Source organism: Dendrobates tinctorius, unplaced genomic scaffold (assembly GCF_039654945.1).
Source record: "Dendrobates tinctorius isolate UK_male_01 unplaced genomic scaffold, ASM3965494v1 ptg000326l, whole genome shotgun sequence".
NCBI lineage: Eukaryota > Metazoa > Chordata > Amphibia > Anura > Dendrobatidae > Dendrobates > Dendrobates tinctorius.
In genome coordinates, this window is record NW_027361993.1 from 20645427 (window position 1) to 20671333 (window position 25907).

The 25907-nt window shown below is 46.0% G+C and overlaps 1 protein-coding gene and 1 pseudogene across 4 annotated transcripts in view; one reads left to right on the forward strand and one right to left on the reverse strand.

Moving 5' to 3' along the window:
- The first annotated feature begins 83 nt into the window (after positions 1-83).
- Positions 84-25907, forward strand: part of CEP104 (centrosomal protein 104) — a 120843-nt gene continuing 95019 nt past the window's right edge. Inside the window, exons 1-8 of one of the 4 annotated variants that reach the window (XM_073561805.1) lie at positions 84-514; positions 4635-4765; positions 4926-5099; positions 10146-10284; positions 12647-12706; positions 14385-14461; positions 15637-15805; positions 16597-16752. In XM_073561805.1, coding sequence (XP_073417906.1) covers positions 4653-4765; positions 4926-5099; positions 10146-10284; positions 12647-12706; positions 14385-14461; positions 15637-15805; positions 16597-16752 — 888 coding nt within the window. In that variant the 5' untranslated portion in view covers positions 84-514; positions 4635-4652. Of the gene's footprint in view, positions 603-655; positions 2619-4634; positions 4766-4925; positions 5100-10145; positions 10285-12646; positions 12707-14384; positions 14462-15636; positions 15806-16596; positions 16753-25907 lie in introns of those variants that run through there. The other 3 variants (XM_073561803.1, XM_073561801.1, XM_073561804.1) reach the window with 3 other exon arrangements.
- On the reverse strand, positions 17928-18642 carry LOC141074156 (E3 ubiquitin-protein ligase TRIM36 pseudogene; annotated as a pseudogene).

The following is a 25907-nucleotide window of genomic DNA, read 5'->3' on the forward strand; positions in this document are numbered from 1 at the left end:
CCCTGTCCGCTCCTGTTATGGCGCCTTCTCTATGCTGTTCCCGGGAGAAGTCCGGAAACAGACAGGAGGACATTACTGATTGCTGAAATTGTGCTGCCGCCCTGTGTGGTGCCCGGAGGAGCAGCAAGAGGTCCAGCCCGAGCGTCACCCGGAGGTCCAGCCCGAGCGTCACCCTGAGGTCCAGCCCGAGCGTCACCCTGAGGTCCAGCCGGAGCGTCACCCTGAGGTCCAGCCGGAGCGTCACCCGGAGGTCCTGCCCGAGCGTCACCCTGAGGTCCAGCCGGAGCGTCACCCTGAGGTCCAGCCGGAGCGTCACCCTGAGGTCCAGCCGGAGCGTCACCCTGAGGTCCAGCCGGAGCGTCACCCTGAGGTCCAGCCGGAGCGTCACCCTGAGGTCCAGCCGGAGCGTCACCCTGAGGTCCAGCCGGAGCGTCACCCTGAGGTCCAGCCCGAGCGTCACCCGGAGGTCCAGCCCGAGCGTCACCCGGAGGTCCAGCCGGAGCGTCACCCTGAGGTCCAGCCGGAGCGTCACCCGGAGGCAGAGGCGTATCTAGGCTCTCTGGCACCCGGGGCAAGAATTTGGTTCGGCGCCCCCCCCCCAAGTATATATGCGACTTGCACACTTAGTCATGTACCCACGAGCTGCTCTCCCTAATGCTCTCAATGTTCAGTAAAAAACTGAAAGCAGGAAGAGAAGCTCGTTGTCACAGGACCATAACTATGAAAATCGCATATGAGTGAGGTGTCCATGTGATGACTACTGCAACCTGCAGAGCTGAATCCTGACATTGCAGCTTCTGAATTCTCACAACGAATGCACTGCACACTTTTAGGATTCTCCCTTGTCGATGTACAGTCATGTCAGCACAAGCATGTGATTTATATACTTCTGGCCACATTCCGACTAGACGTGCCCGGCCTCGCTCCGTTCATTTTCATGGAGTGAGGCCACACATGTCTAGTCAGCATGTGACTGCATGTATGTAAATTACCGGCATGAGAGAATCCTGACAGCGTTCAGTGAGCACTGTGAGAATTCAGAAGTCTGCAGTCACATAGAATGTCTGCAGACTCCGCACAAACCAAACCCTTTAATGTTCCTAACAAATAAAAACATGAGAATTAGTCAGTAGCACAAATAACATTTACATCCAGGTACCTTATAGATGACGTCGTCTCTGCAGTCGGTCTCCTTTTCTTCTAGACCCCATGATGAGTTTTCTCATCCACATCTCGTCTCTGCAGACTTCCATCTTCTCCAGTCTTCTGCAGCAAATCTTCACACGACGCCCTTAAAGATAGAAGTGTCATTATAATGCTCCTAAATAAAAATGTCTGCAATATACTGTCACCTCACACTATTCCCCTCTAGCATCCCACCTGTTCACCATACTGTCTCCTCATATATTTACCCCCTCACTCTCTATACTGTCTGCTCACACATATCCCTGACTCCCCATACTGTGTCCACTTACATTAACCCATTCGCTCCCCATACTGTCTGCACCAATCCCCCATACTGTTTCCTCATACATACTCTTTATTTTGTGTCCTCAAATCTCCCCACACATTAAATCCCCCCATCCCCAATCCCCCACACACATTAAGTCCCCCCCACACATTAAATAACCCCCCATCCCCACTCCAAATCCCCCCACACATTAACCCAATCCCCACTCATTAACCCCCATCAGCACTCCAAATCCCCCCACCCCAAATACCCCCACACATTAACGCCAACCCCACTCATTAATGCCCCCACACATTAACCCCCATCCCCATTCATTAACCCCCGCACACATTAACCCAATCCCCACTCATTAACCCCATCACCACTCCAAATCCCCCCACACATTAAATAACCATCTCCACTCCAAATACCCCCACACACATTAACTCCCATCCCCACTCATTAACGCCCCCACACATTAACCCCCATCCCTATTCATTAACCCCCGCACACATTAACCCAATCCCCACTCATTAACCCCCATCACATTAAATAACCCCCATCTCCACTCCAAATCCCCCCACACATTAAACCCATGGCATCCCCACTCATTAACCCCCACACACATTAATCCCCATCCCCACTCTAAATACCCCCACACATTAACCGCCATCCCCTCTGCAAATCCCCCCCATCTCCACTCATTAACTCCCCCTCATCTCCCATCTTCAGTGGTTCTTCAGCTCCACAGAGGAGCACACTTACCACCAGCATTTGCTTTGGGCGCCGGGGAGTGACGTCAGCAGCGTGATCACATGACCTGATCACGATGCTGACGTCGCTCCGGCCCGGCGGTCAGAGCTTCATTTGTACTGGCGTCTGTATAGACGCCAGTACAATTGTTCCCGGGCCCTGGGAGCCGGCACGCGCTCCTTCTCTGCGCCGGCTGTCAGCTTGAAAGCTGACACAGAGAACCGACCACTGCATTAGGCGGCCCGACTGCGCCCCCCTGCTGGCTGCGCCCGGGGCAACTGCCCCGGCTGCCCCCCCCTAGATACGCCCCTGCCCGGAGGTCCAGCCCGAGCGTCACGCGGAGGTCCAGCCCGAGCGTCACCCTGAGGTCCAGCCCGAGCGTCACCCTGAGGTCCTGCCCGAGCGTCACCCTGAGGTCCACCCTGAGGTCCAGCCCGAGTGTCACCCTGAGGCCGGGGTCACACTAGCTTATGGCATCGGATACGATATGCTAATGACCCTCGGCTCTTGCTCTGCTGCGTGCAGTATAAGTGGCGGTGCTCTCATTACTGGAGTGACGGGACGCATGTAGTATAAGTGGCGGTGCTCTCGTGGTAGCACTTATGGGACGTTAATTTGGTGAGCTCCGCTGCTGTATTCTTTCTTAGGACTTCTTGTTTCCATCTTGAGTCCCCGCTGTCCTCTGTTTTTATCCGTCTTTCCCTCTGCTTTTGTTCTTCTTAACCTCCTTGTCTCTGCTCTCCTCTACTTGCCGTCTTCTGCTTTTATCCTTCTTAGGGTGTGTGCACACGTTGCGGGTCCGCAGTGGATTTGGCCCTGCGGATCCGCAGCAGCTTTTATCCTTCTCGCCCTCCTTGTGTCTCCTCCGCTCTACACTCCGTCTTCTGCTTTTATCCTTCTTAACCTTCTTGTGTCTCCTCCGCTCTTCGCTCCGTCCTCTGCTTTTATCCTCCTTGTGTCTCCTCCGCTCTACACTCCGTCCTCTGCTTTTATTCTTCTTGCCCTCTGTGTCTCCTCCGCTCTACGCTCCGTCCTCTGCTTTTATTCTTCTTACCCTCTTTGTGTCTCCTCCGCTCTACGCTCCGTCCTCTGCTTTTATCCTTCTTACCCTCCTTGTGTCTCCTCCGCTCTACGCTTCGTCCTCTGCTTTTATCCTTCTTACCCTCCTTGTGTCTCCTCCGCTCTACGCTCCGTCCTCTGCTTTTATCCTTCTCACCCTCCTTGTGTCTCCTCCGCTCTATGCTCCGTCCTCTGCTTTTATCCTTCTCACCCTCCTTGTGTCTCCTCCGCTCTACGCTCCGTCCTCTGCTTTTCTCCTTCTTACCCTCTTTGTGTCTCCTCCGCTCTACGCTCCGTCTTCTGCTTTTATCCTTCTTACCCTCCTTGTATCTCCCCTGCTCTACGCTCTGTCCTCTGCTTTTATCCTTCTTACCCTCCTTGTGTCTCCTCCGCTCTATGCTCCGTCCTCTGCTTTTATCCTTCTTACCCTCCTTGTGTCTCCTTTCCTCTGCTGCGCTCTCCGTACATTTTCTTTTTTTTTTTATCCCCTTGAGTCTGCTCGTTTTGGAGCACAGTGGGACATGTCAGCAACTTTTTTTTTTCTTAATGTGAGCAATCGGTCAGCAAAGAAAACCTGAGACCTGGACTGCTGAATATAAGATGATATGACTGTATGCGGCCGAGGGGCTCGTGTCTGACACCGGCCCCACTGTATTGTCGCCCCTGTGTGATTTAATACCCCTGCCAGTGTCTGTAGTGGCTGTGAGCAGCGGAGACCTGGTAGGGAGCTGCTTGTAATCCCAAGTAATATGTTTTATCTCAAATTTCTGTTATTCCTCCACCTGGACGTGGTGGTCATTAGTCATCCTGTATTTCGTCCTCCCCTAGTGTTATCATTGTATGATCTCTCGTACGGCTGCTCTCCAGCCCATCTCCGTGACCAGGATTTGTCCAGATTTCAGTAAACCCATTACTAAGCTGTGGTGCCATCTGGCTGCATCACCATGAGGATTGTACTGTGGGTGGTATCACTGTCAGGGTGCCATCACAGTCTGTGGTGCTTGGTCGGTGTGTCCCCGTGATGCAGCTCGGTGGGTACGCAGTGTGCCCTCCTCTTCTTCTAGATTGTATATCAGGTGCCAGGTATCTGCCTTCGATAGACATCGGTGGCCTCCTGGAGGGCAGCATCATTACTTTTGCGAGGGTAACCTATTGTATGATCTGATCAGAGGGGGTGTGACTGTGGAGACTTCCACTGACGCTGGGGATAGTGGTTCAAGACTGCAGAATGTGCTGTATGCATCTTTGCAAGTGTTGACCTTTTATAAGTGCTGCCAGCACACGTGCAGTGACCTCTTGCCTGTCTTGACTTTGCAGCACCATTATTGGCTTGGGAGCTTAGGCTGTGATTTCTGCTTCCGTTTTCTTGCAGGTTCCGAAATTCTCAAGGATGCCCCACAAGATAGGATTCGTTGTGATCAGCTCTTCTGGCCAAGAGGATGGCTTTAGTGCCAAAGAGTTAATGATCCATGCCCCTACAGTGAGCGGCTGGAGATCCCCCCGGTAAGGTGCACTCTACGCCATGTTTCACTCTTATCAATTCCTAAATGAGTGTTCCAGCTTATTACAGAATAGGAAGGAAATGTAAGACTTGGTTTCATCACTAGAATCGGGACCTAGAATAACCTTTAAGCCCTTTTTTTTTTTTTTTTTTGTTACTTAGGTTTTGTCAGTATCCTCAAGAAATCGTCATACAAATGGTGGAGAGATGCAGAATCCGGAAGCTCCAGCTCCTCGCTCACCAGTACATGATCTCGTCCAAAATCGAGTTTTACATTTCAGAAAGTCTTCCAGAATACTTTACCCCTTACCAGACGGAGCGGTTCCGGAGGTTGGGGTAAGTGCATTATCCATAAGGTTTGCATTTAAAGGGTTATTTATGGCATAATCACTAATATGGCTGGTAACGGATGCAGGTCCCACCAATGGAGTTTCCAGCACATGGGCTCTGCGGCACACTGCTGTCAATGGCGAGGCTAAAGAGGGTTGGGCGAAAGGGTTAGGGTTGGGATTAGGGTTAGAATTGGGGGATTTCCACTGTTTAAGCACATCAGGGGCTCTCCAAACTCAACATGGCGCCAATTTTGTGTTCAAAAAGTCAGACGTGCTCCCTCCCTTCTGAGCCCTGGCTTTTCCCCACACATGGGGTATCGGTGTACCCAGGAGAAATTGCACAACAAATTTTGTGGTCTATTTTCTCTTGATACCCTTGTGAAAATAAATAAAAAAATTGGTTCGAAAGTAAATATTTTGTGAAAAAAGTAAATTGTTCATTTTTTCCTTCCAAATTACTTTAGTTCTTGTGAAGCACCTGAAGGGTTAATAAACTTGAATGTGGTTCTGAGAACCTTGAGGGGTGCAGTTTTAGAATGGTGTCACTTTTGGGTATTTTCTGTTATATTGACCCCCCACACCCAACAAACTCTCTACAAATGTAATGTGGTCCCTAAAAAAAAAAAAAATGGTTTTGTAAATTTTGTTGGAAAAATGAGAAATCGCTGGTCAGCTTTTAACCCTTATGAATAAAAAATTGGAAAATTGAAATATTTTCAATTTTTGTCAAATTTCCATTTTTTTTCATAATCACAAGTTATATCGAAGAAATTTTACCACTAACATAATGTGCAATATGTCATGAAAAAACAGCCTCAGAATCAGCGGGATGCGTTGAAATGTTCCAGAGATATAACCACATAAAGTGACAGTGGTCGGAATTGTAAAATTGGCCCAGTCATTAAGTACAAAATTGGCTTTGTCACTCAGGGGTTAAAATGTCCAAACAAATAACTGCAAAGTTGGACATGGGATTTAGGAATTATTTTTAAATATCAATTTTAAAGCGTTTTCTCAGGATTTAATGCATTGCTCCTCAGCCTCCTGGCTTCTTGATGATTGACGGTCCCAACCAGAAGCATAGCGGTGGTGCTTGACTGAACTGTGCGCTCTTCGATGCTGCTACATGAGTCAGCTTTGCCTCTGCAGCGTTAGAGGGGTGCAGGGGACCTGAAACTGGCCAGATCCAGCCATCTGGGCAGCTTCAGAGTGATGCTTCCAAGCCCTAAAGCAAAGAGTTTGTAAGCGCTGCTCTCCATGTCTAGGAGACCGACCACCTCTGATGGACTGTAGAAGTGGCCAGTAACCTAGGCAGCCAGCAGGAAGTCTTAGAATTAGAATTGCTTGCATTAACGAGAAGTGAGAGGATTTTTATTAAGGAGTTTATTTTTTACAAGCACTCTGCAATTTTATCCATTTAAATGGATTTTTTGACTAATCAGTTATGCCACTTTAAAATGAAGTAATTCCTTTGTATAAGAAAAATTTAAAAAAAACCATGAATGCTCATCTCCAATACAGGCACGGTTCCAGCGATGTGGATGCCCGCTCTCGTATGACATTGCTATGCCACGTACACCCTGCAGCCGATTAGCAGTCGCTACTGAGCTGCGCTCTAAATTTGGGGGCTTTAAATTTGTCCCCTAGATGACTGAGTGTCTGTATAACACAAGGGCTGCTCATGTCATCCAAAGGGAGCCATTTTTATGGAGCGGATCTCCGTTCTTAATAATAATAATAATAATAATAATAATCTTTATTTATATAGCGCCAACATATTCCGCAGCGCTTTACAGTTGAACAGTTTCAAACACAACAGTCATAAGTAACAACGTTAACAATACAATAATTAAAGCGAAATAAGATGACCCTGCTCGTGGGAGCTTACAATCTACAATGAGGTGGGGGAGATACAAAGCACAGGTTTGTATTTACAATGATGTATTTACAATGATGGTCCAGCCATCTTCAGGGGGTGGGGGATAGATGGAGATAGTGAATGGGCTACACACACACACACAAATATAACATGACTTTGATTACTAAATGTGATAGGCCGCTCTGAACAAATGTGTTTTGAGCGAGCGCCTAAAACTATGCAAATTGTGGATGGTCCTAATATCTTGGGGTAGAGCATTCCAGAGGATAGGAGCAGCACGGGAGAAGTTTTGGAGTCGGGAGTGGGAGGTACAGATTAGGGCAGAGGTTAGTCGAAAGTCATTTGCAGAGCGCAGCGGTCGGTTAGGCCGATAGACAGAAAAGAGGGAGGAGATGTAAGGGGGTGCCGCACTGTGGAGAGCTTTGTGGGTGAGAACAAGTACTTTGAATTGTACCCTGTAATGAATTGGCAGCCAGTGTAACGACTGGCGAAGAGCGGACGCGTCTGAGTAACGATTAGCCAGATGGACAACCCTGGCTGCTGCATTAAGTATAGACTGGAGAGGGGAGAGTCGAGTGAGAGGGAGGCCAATTAATAGAGCATTACAGTAGTCCAGGCGGGAGTGGATCAGGGCGACAGTGAGAGTTTTTGTTGTTTCCATGGTGAGAAAAGGGCGGATTCTAGAGATGTTCTTTAGGTGTAAGCGGCATGAGCGGGCAAGAGATTGTATATGGGAAGAGAAGGAGAGATCGGAGTCAAACATAACACCCAGACAGTGCGCCTGCTGTCAGGGTGTTATTATGGTGCCACCCACAGAGAGGGAAATGTCAGATTTAGGGAGGTTAGTAGATGGTGGGAGCAGAAGAAGTTCAGTTTTGGAGAGGTTGAGTTTCAGATAGAGAGTGGACATGATGTTGGAGACTGCGGACAGACAATCAGTGGCGTTCTGTAGTACAGAGGGGGTAAGGTCAGGGGCTGATGTGTACAGTTGTGTGTCATCAGCATAACGATGGTACTGAAAGCCAAATCTGCTGATAGTCTGTCCAATTGGGGCCGTGTAGAGAGAGAAGAGAAGGGGGCCAAGGACTGAGCCCTGAGGTACCCCAACAGTGAGAGGAAGAGGAGATGAAGTGGAGCCAGAAAACAGAACACTGAAGGAGCGGTCAGAGAGATAGGAAGAGAACCAGGAGAGTGCAGTGTCCTTAATGCCTAGTGACTGGAGCCTAGAGAGTAGGAGAGGATGGTCAACAGTATCGAAAGCTGCAGAAAGGTCGAGAAGAATGAGCAGAGAGTGGTCACCATTACGTTTTGCTGTCAGAAGTTCATTGGTCACTTTGATGAGTGCAGTTTCTGTCGAATGTAGGGTGCGGAAACCGGACTGTGAAGGGTCTAGGAGGGAGTGAGTGGAGAGGTAACGGGTAAGGCGGGAGTATATCAGGCGCTCCAAGAGTTTAGAGATGAAGGGGAGATTGGAGACTGGTCTGTAGTTGTTTGTGCTAATAGCGGGGGGGGGTTTAGTTGTAGCATCGATTATATGCCCTTATAAAACATGGGGATGGGATTTAGCTACATGAATTTGATGACTCTGATGGAAGTTATAGTGAGTTTCCAGTGCAGAATGTCATTCCATAATCATACCAGTAGATGGTGCTGATGGTTAGTTTTTTGCCTGTAAACTCCCTAAAAGATCGGTGCAAGTGACAATGAACTTCAGCATGGGTTTCTGGGGGGCCCAAGTATTTTATATCCATAAAGGGATTGTGCCCTTGTTACCTGACTGCAGGCTATTATAAAGAAACAAACCGAGCTATACTCTCCTTCCCCCGGTCCATCTGTGAGTCTGTGCTGCTGCTCCCGTTGACTGGTATTGGTTGCAGTGCCACATTGACAGTACGACTGCCAGTGGTGTGATGCAGCATGGGAAAACAAGCTTTGGTTTGGAGGTTAGTCACGCCGCACCCCATCCTACAGTGGGTACTGTGTAAGATGGGATTTTTCAGCTGACTCTACCACTTTACCCATTGGAAACAGACATTCAGATCATTGTTAGGGCTTTTGCAGAAGACTGTTATCGGTCCAAGTTCAATCCTACAAAACATCGGATCGCACTCAGACCAATGTTCTATGGGGCCGTGCACATGTCCGATTCTTTTTTTTTTCCTTTTCTGACATTCAAGGAAAAAATTGCAGCGTGTCTGATTTTTATCTGATTTTTTAATCTCATGCCAGTCAATGAGTCCATGGAAAACATCTGAGTGCAGTATTATTTCCATGGACTGACAGAATGGAGAGGATGGAGACATTTTTTTTGTCTCCATCTTTTCCTCATCCGAGAGAATCAGATCACACTGTGCTGACACTGGGGTCAGGGTGAGTGATCATGGTGTGGGGGTCAGGGTGAGTGATCATGGTGTGGGGGCAGGGTGTGATTCTCACTATCGGCCCAATTTCTCTCTGATGAGAGAATCTACGGCCGTCGGCATCAGCCCTTAGGAAAAGCGGTGTTTGGAATGGGAGAGTCAGGGTCGGTAAACGTGCAGCAGAGATCTAGCATCAGAGATTTTGCCTCTAATCCATATGTTTGACAAAAAGTAGAGAAAGAAATAGGCCATGAGCAGGGGATCACCATGAATAGGACATAGCATATATAATACAAATTTTATTAAACACAGCAAACATTCTTAAAAACATTAAAAATGGTCAGAGATGTGACACATACACAAATAATACAATGCTCATAATAGAGCAGCCCACCTGCTACCAACTATCACCCTCACTGAGAATGATGCCTATATCTCTAGGTGCATGTAAACAGGATTCTCAATAGGAGAATTAGTAAGCCCACACATAGGTAATATAGAGCATATGAGTGTGGGCTTACTAATTCTCCTATTGAGAATGTCCTATTCAGGGTGATCCCCTGCTCATGGCCTATTTCTTTCTCTCCTTTTTGTCAAACATATGTACTATTTAGGTCTAGGTTGGATCCCCTTAATTATCCTTTCGGTGGTGCCCCCATTTCTTTGTTTCTCTTTGCCTCTAATCCGACACAATCTGCAATGTGTTTCTTGTGGATGCACCCTTAGTTCTCTCGTACAGCATCTGTCTTAAATTTACTTAATTAACGATTATTGCCATGTATTATTTTGACATCCTGTGTTGCTGTTTCAGGTACGTCGCGCTCTCAGATAATGAAAAGACGGTCTACAAAGCCCGGGAACTGAAGTCTGTCTATGTGGACGCAGTGGGGCAATACCTGAAACTGATCTTTCATAAGAATTATGCCAATAGATACAATCTGTACAATCAGGTATCTACAAGTTTCACCTAACAAGCAAAATAGCAAGTCATTCCCTATCCCATACTTATAGGGTAGGGGATAATGTGCTGATTGCTGGGAGTCCAACTTCTGTGATGTAAAGCGATCCTGAGAACTGGAACCTCAGTGGTGTATGGATGAACATGCTGGACCTCCTCTTCATTCATTCTCTATGGAACTGCGGGGAATTAATGGAGCTCAGATTTCTCCACCAGTCCCATTCACAATGTATGCAGTATAGGTCAAGCATTGAGCTGCAGAGCCAGCTACCTAGCATTTATAGCCCCATTCTCGGGATTGCGGGGGGTTCCAGCAATCAGTTTTCCCCTATCCTATGGATTGGGCAGAACTTGTAATTGTGGGAACTACCATGCATGTGTATGTATTGAGACTCCTCATTAGTAGGGATGGGCAAACCCGAACTGCAAAGTTCTGGACTTGTAACAAACACATAGTGTTCTGTCACAAGGTCCCAAACACGGGTTTCCATGGGAAACCCATGTTAGAGTTCGGGTCCAGGGCCTGTAAAATAAAGCATAAAATTAATAATAAACATTATAATTATACTTACCAGTCCAGCGACGCGTCCTCCTGTCCCGCTGTCTCCTGGCCTCATCTGCTTCGGGGCCACTCATTAACTTCCGGCGGTATTCACTGCACTCGGCAGTCTTCGTTTTTTTCCGGCAGTGTTCGTGCGGTGACGTCAGGGTTCACCCGCGTTCATGGCTTGGGCTATCAACTGGGGTGAACCCTGATGTCACCGCACGAACACTGCCGACGCCGGCCGAAAATTGCAGAGCGCCGAGCAGTTGAGTGAATAACCCGGAAGTTAATGAGCGGGCCGGGAGACACCGAGACGGGAGGACGCGTCGCTGGACCGGTAAGGCCTGTTTCACACTTCAGTTTTTTCTGTCAGTTAAAATCCGCCAAAATAGCGGAAAACGGATCTGCAAGCAGACTGACAGAAACGGGGGTTAGCGGATCGGCGGATGTACGGATCAGCCGAAGGTAAAGATTTAAAGGAGCCGCGCCTGGGGGAAAAGGAGAGAGAGAGTTACATGCTCCGTCCGGGCCGCTGAGCGAACGCCAAACTCTTGGCGGATCCGTACAAAAGCGGATCGAACGGACGACCATCCGTCAAGATCCGCCGAGAATGCAGGTCTATGAGGAAAAAAACGGATCCGCCAAGAAAAATGGCGGATCCGTTTTTTTTTCAAATCGGCGGATCTTGACTGATGGTCACAAACGGAAGTGTGAAACAGGCCTAAGTATAATTATAATGTTTTTTATTAATTTTATGCTTTGTTTTACAACTCCCGCCCCATCCCATATCTCTAAAGTCCAATCTCGGGGTTTGGACGCAAGTTCTCGTCATCTCCAACCCCGAGCTCAAACTTTACAAAAAAAACTTGGGCGAACCCGCCAATCCCGAATGTTGGGGGGTTCGCCCATCACTACTCATTAGGAAACCTACACTTTATATACAAGGAGTATGCGTATACAGCAATTGTACAGTATAGTTCTGTTGTGAGCATTACTCTATTCTATTTATTCTATGCAATACTAGAGCTGAACGACGCATAGGGAGTCTTAATCCAGCCTCAGAATAACACACGGGTTATTACAGTTCATAATATGCCTTTAAGTCCGCAAACAAAGATTAATCTGAAGCCAGTGGGGAAACGTAGTTGCTTTGTTATTGGATCAGTCAGACTCTTAAGGCCCCCGTACACATTAGATGAAAGTTAGCCAAACCAGCCGTCGGACCAGCTGACCATCTAATGTGTTTGTGGATCTCCTAAGTCTTCCCGGATGGATGATGTTGAGGGAGAGAAGGATTGGGCAGTTGGAATTTCTTACTTTCGGGGCAGATAAGCCGCTGCCAGAGGCAGTCTCCACTCTGTTGAAAATACATGCACGCTTAGACACGCTGAAAACACAATGTGTGTGGGGGAGACAGGAGAGATTGTTTTCCCAGTGGCTCTCATGTGTATGGCCAGGGAGCGGCGGGCGCGTGACAGCAAGTATGTGATTTGCATTCATTCCGACTAGATAGGCGCAACCTCACTCAATGCAAGTGAGTGTATTGAGCGTGGCTGGACAAGTCTAGTCAGAATCAGGCTGAAAGTGTGCAAATCGTATCGCTGTGGTCACTTGACTGCCTGATGCTGTCACCGGAGAATCGTGACAGCGCGCAGTTCATGCAATGTGAGGATTCACAAGTCTACAGTCACATACAGTGACTGCAAACTTGTAGCCTATGGCTGGACTACTCCATTAACTTAATGCAGGTTCTTGCTGAGTGTCATTCAGATGCCACTTATTGGATTTCTAATTTTCCTTTTATTTCCAGGTTGCACTAATAGCAATAAATATAATTGGCGATCCGGTGGACTTTAGTGAAGAAAACCTGGTAAGCCCCAATTCTTGAGACCCCTCACTAAAGGCCCCGTCACACTAAACGATGCACCAGAGATCCCAACAACGATACGACCTTGTCAGGATCGCTGGTGCATTGCTACATGATCGTTGGTGACCTGTCAAACAGGCAGCTTCACCAGCGATCAGGACCAGCGAGGACGCTGGTATCCAAGGTAAATATCGGGTAACTAAGCGCGCACCGTCACTTAGTTACCCGCTGTGTACCTTAGATACCTGCGTGCTCGCGCAGGGAGCTGGTATCTAAAGTACACAGCGGGTAAGTTAGCGCACGTCTCACTTAGTTACCCGCTGTGTACCTTGGTTACCAGCTCCCTGCGCGAGCACGCAGGTATCTAAGGTACACAGCGGGTAACTAAGTGACGGCGTGCGCTTAGTTACCTGATATTTACCTTGGATACCAGCTCCCAGCGTCTGTTTAAACCGCTGGGAGCTCACTGATCGATGGTCTCCCGCTGCCACACGCAGCGATGCGTGCTGGCCAGCGGGAGACCAACGATCAAAAAATGGCCCAGAACATTTGAGCATGGTCAGCGATACCCGGCTGGGGAGCCGGCCGCTGATGCATGTCACACACAGCAATATTACTGGCGAGATCGCTGTTGCGTCACAAAATTGGCGATCTCGCTAGCGATCTCGCTGTGTGTGACGAGGCCTTAAAGGAGCAAATTATCTATGAAGTGAATGTACCACCTTTGTTTTATCAATAGAGCAGTGGGAGGAAGAATGTGATTGACAGCAACAGTCCTGTTATAACAGCAATAAGCAGAAAAAAACTCAATTTAACCCATTGTTAAATTAAAGGGATGGCCTATGTTCCTGACACTGGACTTTCCAGGAGGCAGACCCAAGACTGTCTTCTAAGAGTTGTTAGAGCATCTGTAAGGTTACTCTAACAACTGCCCTTGTCCCTGTCACGGGGCAATGTAGATAAGGCCTCTATAGAGAGAACCTTTTCTAGGTTCACTCTGCGTTGTCTCTTCGAGGTGTAGGATATTGATTTCTTCAATTACACGCTATGTCTAATGGATGTTATAGTGTCTGATTCCCTTTAATGAGGACTTTATACTGGATATTTTTTAGTTAAACTATCTACCTCCTCCTATTTCCGCTGCTGCATTGATTCTGGACCAGTTTTTCTTTTGTGGCCCTCCGTTCCAAAGTTATGCCCCCCGAAAATAACGATGCAAATTTTGCCTTAAAAAAAACTGTGCGTATACCACAGAACTTGTGGACCTTTTCTTTTTTTTTTTCTGTGACACTGGCCAATCAAAACACAGCCACACCCACAGAGAGGTTCTGTGGTACACGCCCAGTTGTTTGAAAGGAAAATTTGCAACATTATTACCGGGGGCATAACTTTGGATCAGAGGGGCACGGAATAAAAAGGAAAACAGTACCAGAATCAGTGAAGCAACAGAAATCTGAGGGATTACTTGGGTTAAATAAAAAAAAATCCAGTGAAAAGTCCCCTTTAAGATCAGAAAAGGGTTGAAGATGAAGCCTTGTATGATGTCTTCAGTAGACAGAGATCTATAATGACCTGCACTACGTGTAGCTTATGTTGTCAGATTTCTCCTGTTTTACTTTGTGAATTCACATTGCCATATTGAATCTGTATTTGCTCTGACTGTCTCTTTATCTATTCGCAGCCGACCAGAGAGAAACTTATTGATCAGTACCTGGGGAGTAGCTTAGAGGATGCTGCCATTGACACTTCATATGCTGGGTAAAAAAATCAAATTCATCATCTAAACAGCCTGATCTGTTCATTAAATGCTATGGACACCTTTGCACTCAATCTTTATTGTTAATTTGCTTTATAAATAGGCAAATTCCTACATAGTCTTTATTAAAAATGTACTACTGCTTTGCTGCTGCACAGTCCTTCATTTACCTATCTGCTCTGCAAATTCTGAGACCATTCTTCTCCACACTGCTCCTGCTGGCTCCCTCCTCTCTCCTTACCTTCCCTTCTCTTCGTGTTAGAGATAGCAGCAGTGATCGGCTAAGGGTCATACATTACAGAACAGAAAGTGACTTAAACATTCAGGTTAGTAAAAAATGGCAGATTTCTCAGGCTGGGAGTTAAGCACACAATCCTTTATGAGATGTGGAAGTTGGAAGTCACTCCAGGAATGAAGCTGCGCTGAAACATGGGAGCTAGTGAAGGCAGTAGCACCTTGGACACACACAGAACTCACATCCAGCATGTATTACTGGGAGGGACACTCACACAAGAGTAAAATCTGATACTTGGATCAGGCTGCAAACTTCACATCAGGGGGGCTGAAAAATAAGGGATGAGGATTGCATGCTGAAGCTGAATGCATTTTTTTTTTTTTTTTTCTGTATGGAAAAATTTGTAAATGTCAAAGGTGTCCGTAGCTTGTGTGTCTGTGGTGGGGGGTGTCCAAAATAGGTTAAAGATATTTGTACCCGTCTGTGATGCACAGGGACCAGGTCACTTTTGCAATGTGCAGACATGACTGCCCTAAGTAAAGTCACAATTGTGTGAACTTGGCCATAGGGAAATTAAGTTATGAGGGCTATTGGAGACAAGGAATGATGTGAATTGTGACAATCTCCATACTGTTACCTTCAAGCCAATCAATGTAAGTCCATAATGCACCAATAATTCATAAATCACCTACATGGAAAAAAATGCAAAAAATGATTTTTAGCCCCAACTACATGCAGTAAAGTTAAAATAAATACAATTAAATTATTGCCCTCAAAGGTGGACACCCCCTTTTAAGAGAATGATCCATATCGCGTAAATAAAACCTAAATAGCACTTCAATATTCATGACGAGTCAGTTCTCTTCCCCCAACCCAGAATTTCCACCTCAGTCCTGAAATTTTCTAATTTGCTGCTATTCGCTGAATTTTCTTACTTTGCAGGAAACCTGATGCCATTTCCCCTCTCGATGACTTGGCCTTTGATATGTACCAGGATCCGGAAGTGGCACAAATAATTCGCAAGTTAGATGAGAAGAAGCAAGAAGCCGTCCACCATGAGCACTATGACTACGCCAAGAAACTGAAACAAGCCATTGCCGATCTGCAGAAGGTGGGGGGGCGCTCCGTACTGTCCACAGAAGTGTAGGAATTGTAAAATGTCTCATCCTGTCAAAGTGTTGGTGTGATCGTACAGCCACCGCTCATAATTCTGTGAGCGGTGACTATAGCCGCTCTTGGCACAACTCTAAAGACTGAAAGCTGGCGGCTCTTGGGAAGAATAAAATTCATCTCTCGATACCCAGGCTTTCAGTGCAGAGGTTGAACAGCGTCACAACGCTATTTACCTGTAGGTTAACCCCTATATCTGCAGATTAATAGCATTTGAAGATGTGATAGTTTCGACTACTACTCTCCTACTCTTACTTGTATACAGCGCCTAATCAAGCCTATGTGTCACCATGGTAACAGACTACAATCAAACCCTGTGTAGTCTGATCCAGCAGTCCTATTCCCATTCATCTACTTCTTAATAGCATATATTTGGTAGGCTACCAAGAACTAACGCCCATTTGGACGGCAATGTGACTGCAGGATCTGACCAGATAGCTTTTGTTTGTAGTCTGTTACCATGTAGACAAAGTTCTGCGCACTGTGAGGATTTACCAGTCTGCAATCACATAGCAGTCTGCAATCTCAAGGCTGAACAACCCCTTTAAGGTAGAAGGACCCTGTAACATTTACTCATAACTAAAGTGCAAAAGTTATCCAGACTATCAGCTTTTATGATCGAGTCCTACCTGATCCTCTTGGGTCTACAGATTGAAGCATCCAGTAGAAGCAGGGCTCCTCTATCACTAATGAGAGGTACCTGGGCCATTATATAACTCTTCGTTTCTGCAGGTCGGGGAACGTCTTGGACGGTATGAAGTGGAGAAACGCTGCGCCGTGGAAAAGGAAGACTACGATTTAGCTAAACAGAAGAAACAACAGATGGAAGAATATCGGCAGAACGTTTACCAGCAGTTAGAGCTGCATGACCTAATGGACACTGCCCTGGTATGTACTGACTTTTCCCTCTGTTTAAAGGTAATCCATCAACAGGTTTTACTACCTAAGCTGAGAGCCGCATGATATTGGGACTGAGACCCTGATTCCAGACATATGTCGCTTGTGTGTACTGTTTCTATAAAATCAGTGTTTCATTAACAGTAGATTATCACTACAGCACTAGGTGTCTTGTGCCACCTGGTCCAACCCCTTTCCACCATGGATTGGCACCTTTCTGCCTATACACAGTGTACACAGAAAATACCAATCAGTGATGTGGGTGGGGTTTTACAGAGTTCAGCATTCGAGAACAGCAGAGAAAACTGTGCTGGGATTAAAATGACAGCAAGTAGCCCCGCAAGTGACACATTACTGGAATTGGGGTCACTACCCCTGCATCATGCTGCTCTCAGATTAAATGGCAAAACTAAAAGGATTCCCTTTAATATGTGGTTGTCAAGTCGGAGGACTTTTCAGGTTTCAGCACGACAAAGAGAACATCTCTTACTACTTTTTCCCCTACTGCTGGCATATCCAAAATCATGTTATACCGTAATTGGGGGTTTTCTTATTAACTAAGGGTCAAAAACACATTACTTACAGGGGTGAAAATCCCAAAATTTGACATAGCACATGACCTAGATGGATAGATATGAGATAGATAGGTACATTCACGCACCATAAATAATACATACAATGACAATTTGTTTTAGGAAACATCGTAGTGAATAGTTAACGCAATAATAATCTACGTAGGAAAAAACACACATTAAATAAATACAAAACATTCATTATACCGCCAACGCGTCATCAAAGAGCACATCAATGAGGCCACTGCTACATAAAGGCACTAAAGAAAAATTAATATGCTATATTGGTACAGATCAATGAAACTTGAAATGGTTCCCCGCAAGAGCATTTTCTCAGCAATTCATAGATCCACCTAAAATAATCCAGAACTAAACAATTCTAGACAATAAAATCTGATCTTTCATTCTTAAAAAAGAAACCCTTTTAGGAGAGTCATTTTAAGGGACAGACGTTCAGACATGCATATCGGATATGAAGGCCTATTCCAGTGGCCTTCAGCTAAAACAGAAGGTGGAATGACATTTAAAATGAGAAACAAAGTATGGAGGACAGCATTACACATGCATTAGAGAGACTGACAATCGAATGCTTGGTTACATTTCATGAGAATAATCCAAGTGTTTTTCGGTAACTACTTCCTCCAAACGAATTGCTCCACCGCCCATCAAGGCAAACGCGGGATACATTGTTCCGATGCAGTCCACTTCTCTTTCATACAGACATTTCATGTTGGTGGCGTCATAAAACCCCACTTTTCCCTTTTCATAGTCCAGACAAACCCTTATTCGGACAGGCAGAGGGAGAACGCGCTCTCCATAAGCAGTGGAAACATTAGACGCTTTGGGGATAAAGAGCTTTCTCATGCCTATTGTAGCCAAGGTGAAAGGCTGTGATGAGTCAAAGGCAACACTTCACTGCCACTGTGGTGACCACCATCCTGATCATGTCTGGGACTACTAATGTCATGAGGGTTATTGAGCCATTCTTGCAGCTTGATATCCAGTGCAACTCCAGACTTTCACCATGTAGTAGTAAGGCTCCACCGAGAAGGCCCAAAAAGTGCTTTCTTGTAGTAATACCAACATCGCCAATAATGTAATCAAGGCACATGTAACATCCTACTAGTACCCGTTCAGCTCAGAGTAGTAGGGGATGACCAGCAACACTTTCCACGGTATTCCTTCTGTTGTTCAGAAGGAACAACATCAGATGCTCCTTGTTGAATCCACATTTATCATGAAAAAGAAAGCTGAACACTGGGGCAGGTGGCATCTGGAAGACAGCTTCTTTGCTGTGGGTGCTGCACATGAAACTGCTGGGGCTCAGACCTTTCACAAAATGTCAGCAGAGCCCCGGCAGCGCCGGATACCCCCGCAGTGCCAGACACCCCCGTATCACCATCGTGCAACGGGAGCACCGCCGTACACCCCCTTATCCCAGCCTGCGGCCTGCAGCTAAAGTACCAGTAAGTTATATACACATTATAAGACGCACCCCCATTTTCCCCCCAAATTTGGGGGGGGGGGGAGTGCGTCTTTATAATTCGAAAAAAAAGGTAACAACCAAGCATTCGTTTTTCATTCTCTCTAATACATGTGTAATGCTGTCCTCCATGCTTTTGTTTTTCATTTTAAATGTCATTCCACTGTCTGTTTTAGCTGACGGCCACTGGAATAAGCCTTCATATCCGATATATTTGTCTGAACGTCTGTCCCTTCATTGTCAAGCTTTGGGATTTTCACCCCTGTAAGTAATATGTTTTTGACCCTTAGTTAATAAGAAAACCCCCAATTACGGTGTAACATGATTTTGGATATGCCAGCAGTAGGGGAACAAGTAGTAAGAGATGTTCTCTTTGTCGTGCTGAAACCTGAAAAGTCCTCCGACTTGACAACCACATATTTAATGGAATCCCTTTGGTTTTGCCATTTAATCTGAGAGCAGCATGATGCAGGGGTAGTGACCCCGATTCCAGTAATGTGTCACTTGTGGGGCTTCTTGCTGTCATCTTAATCCCAGCACAGTTTTCTCTGCTGTTCTCTGAATGTTGAACTCTTTATAACCCCACCCACATCACTGATTGGCATTTTTCTATGTACACTGTGCATAGGCAGAAAGGTGCCAATCCATGGTGGGAAGGGGTTAGACCAGGTAGCATATTAATTTTTCTTTAGTGCCTTTAAATAGATGGATAGATAATAGGTATGGTATAAATAGATACATTTCATTTAAATCGACAGTAATTGAAGGATTTCTGTTGAGCAGACTCTTTATTTAATGTGTTCTTAGAAAGTCTTCAGGCACAGCATGAATACATCATTGTTTCTACCTCGCTCATTTTATAGCGTTTTTTTTTTTTTTCTATAAGTTAACAAATAGTTTGATATTTCCTCATGTGATAAGACATTCCTGGGGACTTACCACCCCTTTCCCTCCCTAACTGATGGAGATCAAGTTCCTAATAACTTTTTAATGACAGGAGAGGAAGGACAGGGAGATAAAATCTCTGACAATGTGAGACAGAGCTTAGAGATCCTTTCCAGTGATTGCTGTATGTAATGCAGCATGTATTAAGCCTCTGTGTACCCTGAGGGGCCTGAATTTCTTGGAGGTTTTATAATAATCAGGTGGAATATCTAGATGATATGTTATAAAACTTTTTGTGGGAATAAAAACCCATTTAAAGTGACCCTGTTGGCTGATTCATGCTTCCTGAAGCCCAGATGACCTAAATCAAAGATCGTCTGTTATTTTAGCCTTGTCTATATATCTAAGGCTGCATTCACACGTCCGTGTTTCTTGTTTGTTTGTTTGTTTTGTTTCTTTTAGCAGACAGACCAAAATCACATTGGATCTGTGCTATTCTGATCCTCAAAATCGGATGTGCGTAAGGCCTCTTTCACACTTCCGTTTTTTATAATCAGTCACAATCCGCCAGGTTTTGAAAAAAAGGATCCTCAATTTTTTTTTGAGGATCCGTTTTTTTCCCATTGACTTGCATTAATGGCGGATTGTGACGGATTGCCGTCCGTTGCATCCGTTTTTTGTGAGGATCCGCCAAAAGTTGCTGGCCGTCACCATCCTCAAAGATTTCAAAACGGAGCTTGTAACGTTTTTTTCCTCTGGCGGATCCTGCAGACACTCATTTAACCCGAATTTCTTTCTGGGTGCCGGACAAAAACAAATATTCTCTCTCTCTCTCTCTCTCTCTCTCTCTCTCTCTCTTTCTTTCTCTCTCTCTCTCTCTCTCTCTCTCTCTCTCTCTCTCTCTCTCTCTCTCTCTCTCTCTCCATTTTCAGGATCCGTCTAAAAACGGATCCTGCCCCATCCGTTCACATCAGTTGAGAACGGATCCGCTTCTCCGCCTTTTTGACGGATTATAACTGATGCAAAAAACTGAAGTGTGAAAGAGGCCTAAGACATGTTTTGAGTCTTGCAGATTTCTGTCTCAGATCCATCTTTTTGACGGATGTCTGTGTAGAACCACTCTACTCCAAGATCCCTGTGGTGTCTAATAACAAATCGGGCAGCACTCGGACTTTTCATACAGATGTGAATATAGCCATCCTCTGAAATGCTGTTGCTTCCACTCTCCTTATACACCGACGTGGGGAGAGACCTGTCCGTCATAAGGAGTGGGGCAGGGAGAAGCTGATGCACACTGGTCACCCTAAATGCATCGTCCCCTTTTCAAAGTATGTTTTCTTTGAAACGCTGCAGGATTTCACAGTGGCACCTACATGGTAGGAGCCAAACTCAAATTTTATGCTGCTCATGGCTCAGGCAGCATGAATCAGCTGATAGCTGAAGGGACAGTCTTAAATCTCTGCTTCCTTAGTTGTTGCAAAACTACAACCCCCACCCTCCCCTGACAGCCAAAGCCAACTGATTAGGGGTATACCCTTCTGTATTGGGAGCCCCTCTGGTCACATAGCCCTCATTATATACACGTGCCAAGAGAGAAGAAGGGTTTGTGATATGCCATAAGTAGAAGCACATAGCTGACTTATGTTGCCTGTGTATAATACAGTGTGATTTATTTTTTTTTCTTGCATCTGATTATTTTAAGCAGTGACTTCCATTCATTGACTGCCAGAAGTGACAAAGTACATTGTGCTCATATTAATTTACACTTATTCTATTTTAAGACAAAGTATTTACAAGGAGAGAAGATTCTCTCTGGTCTCGTGTAACGTCAGGTTTCTCAGTGTGTATCAATCTGTAAGTTAAATTCTAATGACCTGATCGATCTGCTGTCAAGGGTTTTAAAAGGGTTTAAGGTTATGGGGTTTTCATCCTGATGTGAGTTTTGAGAATATATTTTGAGTTGCTATCTGTTTCATACCCCAGAGCTGGAGTCACTGTGTACATACATTACATTACTGATCCTGTACTGACCCTGAGTTATAACCTGTATTATACTCCAGAGCTGCACTCACTATTCTGCTGGTGCAGTCACTGTGTACATACATTACATTGCTTATCCTGTACTGACCCTGAGTTATATCCTGTATTATACTCCAGAGCTGCACTCACTATTCTGCTGGTGCAGTCACTGCGTGCATACATTACTGATCCTGAGTTACATCCTGTGTTATACTCCAGAGCTGCACTCACTATTCTGCTGGTGCAGTCACTGTGTACATACATTACTTATCCTGTACTGATCCTGAGTTACATCCTGTATTATACTATATAGCTGCACTCACTATTCTGCTGGTGCAGTCACTGTGTACATACATTACTGATCCTGAGTTACATCCTGTGTTATACTCCAGAGCTGCACTCACTATTCTGCTGGTGCAGTCACTACGTGCATACATTGCATTACTGATCCTGTACTGATCCTAAGTTACATCCTGTATTATACTCCAGAGCTGTACTCACTATTCTGCTGGTGCAGTCACTGTGTATATACATTACATTACTTATCCTGTACTGATCCTGGTCCTGATCCTGTCCTGATCCTGAGTTACATCCTGTATTATACCCCAGAGCTGCACTCACTATTCTGTGTATATATATTACATTACATTACTGATCCTGAGTTACATCCTGTATTATACCCCAGAGCTGCACTCACTATTCTGCTGGTGCAGTCACTGTGTAAATACATTACATTACTGATCCTATACTGACCCTGAGTTATATCCTGTAGATCTTTTATTATAAAAATGAAAAACATAACAACAATAATAATAACAGAAACAAAACAAAAATATCAGCCAGAAAAATAATCCGTATAATGAACACTAGTCCAGCCGCTCATTCTCTCCTGTTACACATATTATACATATATACAGAATAATAACTAATATTAAGTACTTACACCTTCTGGTTCGGTCACCAACAAACTAATAACAAAAAAATAAAAAACAGCAAACAAACTATTTACATAATTTTTATTTATTTATTTTTTTAAATAAAATAACCACAAACTATACAAATATAAACAAGACTAAACTAACCACCACCCCACGCTCAAGCCCACCATTCCCAACCCCCGCACTGACCTGAGAGCTGGTCCTGCATCTCATGCCTCAGTCCATGTCTAATGTCCATAGGCCAGATCAGGCAGTGCCAGTGTTTTCCCCAAACACCCCAGTGTCCCATAGTCCCACAAAATAAACCCACCTCCCCCCTTTTCCCACCACCCAACCTAAAACCTACACCCAAATCTACTGTATATCGCTATATACAATATATACAGAAACAAGCAACAATACCCACAAATCACAAAGCCCAAGTTCGGCGCCTGCAGCCCTACAGCACTGTATACCGATCACAAAACAAAAATCTACAGTGTCAGCAGCAGCCCACCACCAGGAAAGGAGATGACCAGACTAGAGCACACCAAAAGAAAAGCCCCTCCAGAGGAGAGCGGCCCTACTTGTGCCCAGTCTCTTATACTCCAGAGAACGCACCTTCACCAGGTCACCGAGTATGGTCCTAAACACATCGTCCACTGGGAGGATTTTCCGTTGCGTCGATACTACGCACCGTGCTTTCCACGTGTGATACCTAACCACTGCACTAACTAGAACTAAGGTGCAGCCGTCCCGGCCACCAAGGTCTCCGGATGCTCCATAGACCCATTCCGCATAGGAGAAACCGGCCAGCCGAGACCAGCCAATGGAGGCGCCCACCCTGTTGTACACCTGTGTGTTGAAGGGACAGTGAAGCAGGAAATGGTCCATGCTTTCCAGCACGGTACCACAATGCTCCCGAGGACAGTTCTTGTCTTCAGAGCTCCTACACTTCAGATTGTCCCTCACACACAGTTTCCCATGGAATCAGCTCCAAGCCAAGTCCCAAAACTTTGAGGGGATCCTGATAGATTTCAAAAGATGCAAACCCACCCCAAGATCCCGACTTATGCAATCTCTGAGCACCAGTGGCCTCTGGAAATGGGTCAACAGAACCCTAATTGTCAAGGAGTTTCCTTGGCAGAGTCCTGATCTCCCACATTCCCAGACCCCACCGGCGAATTACCTTCAGAACCAAGGTAGCATAAGCCGGAAGATGTCCATGCGATGTGCGAAGATCCTTTACTTGACCTCCTGTCTCCCATTTCTGAAACCATCCCCTACAGGAGAATACCCACGGAGGAGCCCTCTCTTTCCAGAGGTTTGCAATATTGATCTTAATGAAGGTATCCACAAGGAATACCACAGGGTTAGCCATACCCAACCCTCCTAGTCTCCTCGTACGGTAAGTAACCTCCCTCTTGATCAGGTTCAGTCTATTCCCCCATAACAGTTGGAAGAACAAACTGTAGACCCGAGTCCAGAGAGACTCCAGCAAGATGCACACACTGCCCAGATAAATCCGTAAAGGGAACAGGTAAGTTTTAATCAGGCTTACCCTTTCCCTGAGAGTCAAAGACCAACTCTTCCATTGGTTCACCTTCTGAGTGGCGATCTATAGCCTGCTGTCCCAATTTTGTTTGGGGTCCTGGAAGGGTGTCCGGAAGATCAAAACCAGGATCTCCTCCTCCCGGCCAGAGACTCTCACACTTTTCCCAGTTGATCTTGGACCCGGATGCCTCAGAGTAGCGATCTACCCCTGACATCAGCCACCCTGCCTCCTCGTGATAGGAAACAGAAACAGTGACATCATCGGCATACGCCACCACCCTCAGAGTGGCTTCCGTTGCTGCCCGTTCCATCCTGATCCCGGCCAACGGTCCACATTCCACCCTCCTAAGAAGTGGGTCAGTCGCAAACACGTACAGCAGCGGTATGGACAACCCTGGCAAACACCAGATCCAACCTCAAAAGAACTGTCAATCCATCCGTTCACAAGCGGGAAACTCTGCCCCACCGTACAAAGTTTTAAGCCAATCAACAAACCCCCCCGGCAGGCCATATCTCAGAAGGACAGACCAGAGGTACTTGTGATTAACCCGATTGAGCTAGATGGCTTACTCTGTCGCCTTATTGGGGGACACAGAACCGTGGGTGTTATGCTGCTGTCCACTAGGAGGCGACACTATGCATAATCTGAAAAAGATTAACTTTGTCTCCTCCTCTGTAGTATACACCCCTGGACAGCGTCAGCCTTCTCCAGTTTTTGCTTAGTGTCGCAAGGAGGCACACCTTTTTCTTTTTTCTTTTCCCTTTCGTCGGAACAGATGAAGAAATGTGGGTCTCCAGCGAGACTCCCGGCATGGCTCCTTCCTTGGCCCCCTTTTTAGGGGTGCCCAGTTGAAGTGGAGATGGCGGTTCCCCATGTCGCTCCTTCCTGTTATGATGAGTCACCGAAGGAGGAAAAAACAAAATACCAGCTACGTCCAGAAAAACCAGAGAGGTTGGCAGCTATCGGATTGCAGACCCCTGAACCTATCCACAACAACTATCAGTAGCCGTGGGGGGTTCCTACGGTGCCCTAGACCCCTCGATCACAGCCGGAGAGCTACATAGCCTAAAGACAGAAAGGGGAAAAACTAAACTGCCCCAGAGCAGACCCCAAAGCAATAGGCAGCCCCCAACATATAATGACGGTGAAGCAAGATGAAAACACTAACACAGATAGAAAGATAGGTTGAGCAAATGATGGGGCCCAAGCTAACTACACAGGACAGGATAGGAAAGCTGCTGTCTGCCATCCGCAAAAACCCTATCAAAATGAGCCAACCGACTGATAGGAAAAACAGGCCCTGAAGTCGCTAGGCTTCAAAAGACTATATCAGCACTCAGGTATATTCTGAAGACAGAGCAAAAGAACAGCAGATCAGAGACAAAAATGGAATTCAGCTCACCCCCGGCCGGGGATGGCAGAACTCCCAAAAAGCAAGGCAAAACAAAAACAAAACTGAAGAGTACAAAGCAGAGCAGAAAAACTTAGCTTTGAGATGCAGGAATCAGACTGGTCTCCAAGAATCCAGCAGGAAAATCACCAGCCAGGAAGAAGGGCGTCGGCAGCCTTATATCCAGTCCTCAATTCCAGCCACCCAGTTATCATCTAGCTGCCCAGGTGTTTGGTAATCAGTCTCACTACCTTCCTTCACCAGAGGAGGGAGTTCATCAGACCTCAATGGTGAAGGGAAAAATGAAGTCACAACACCTTCCCCA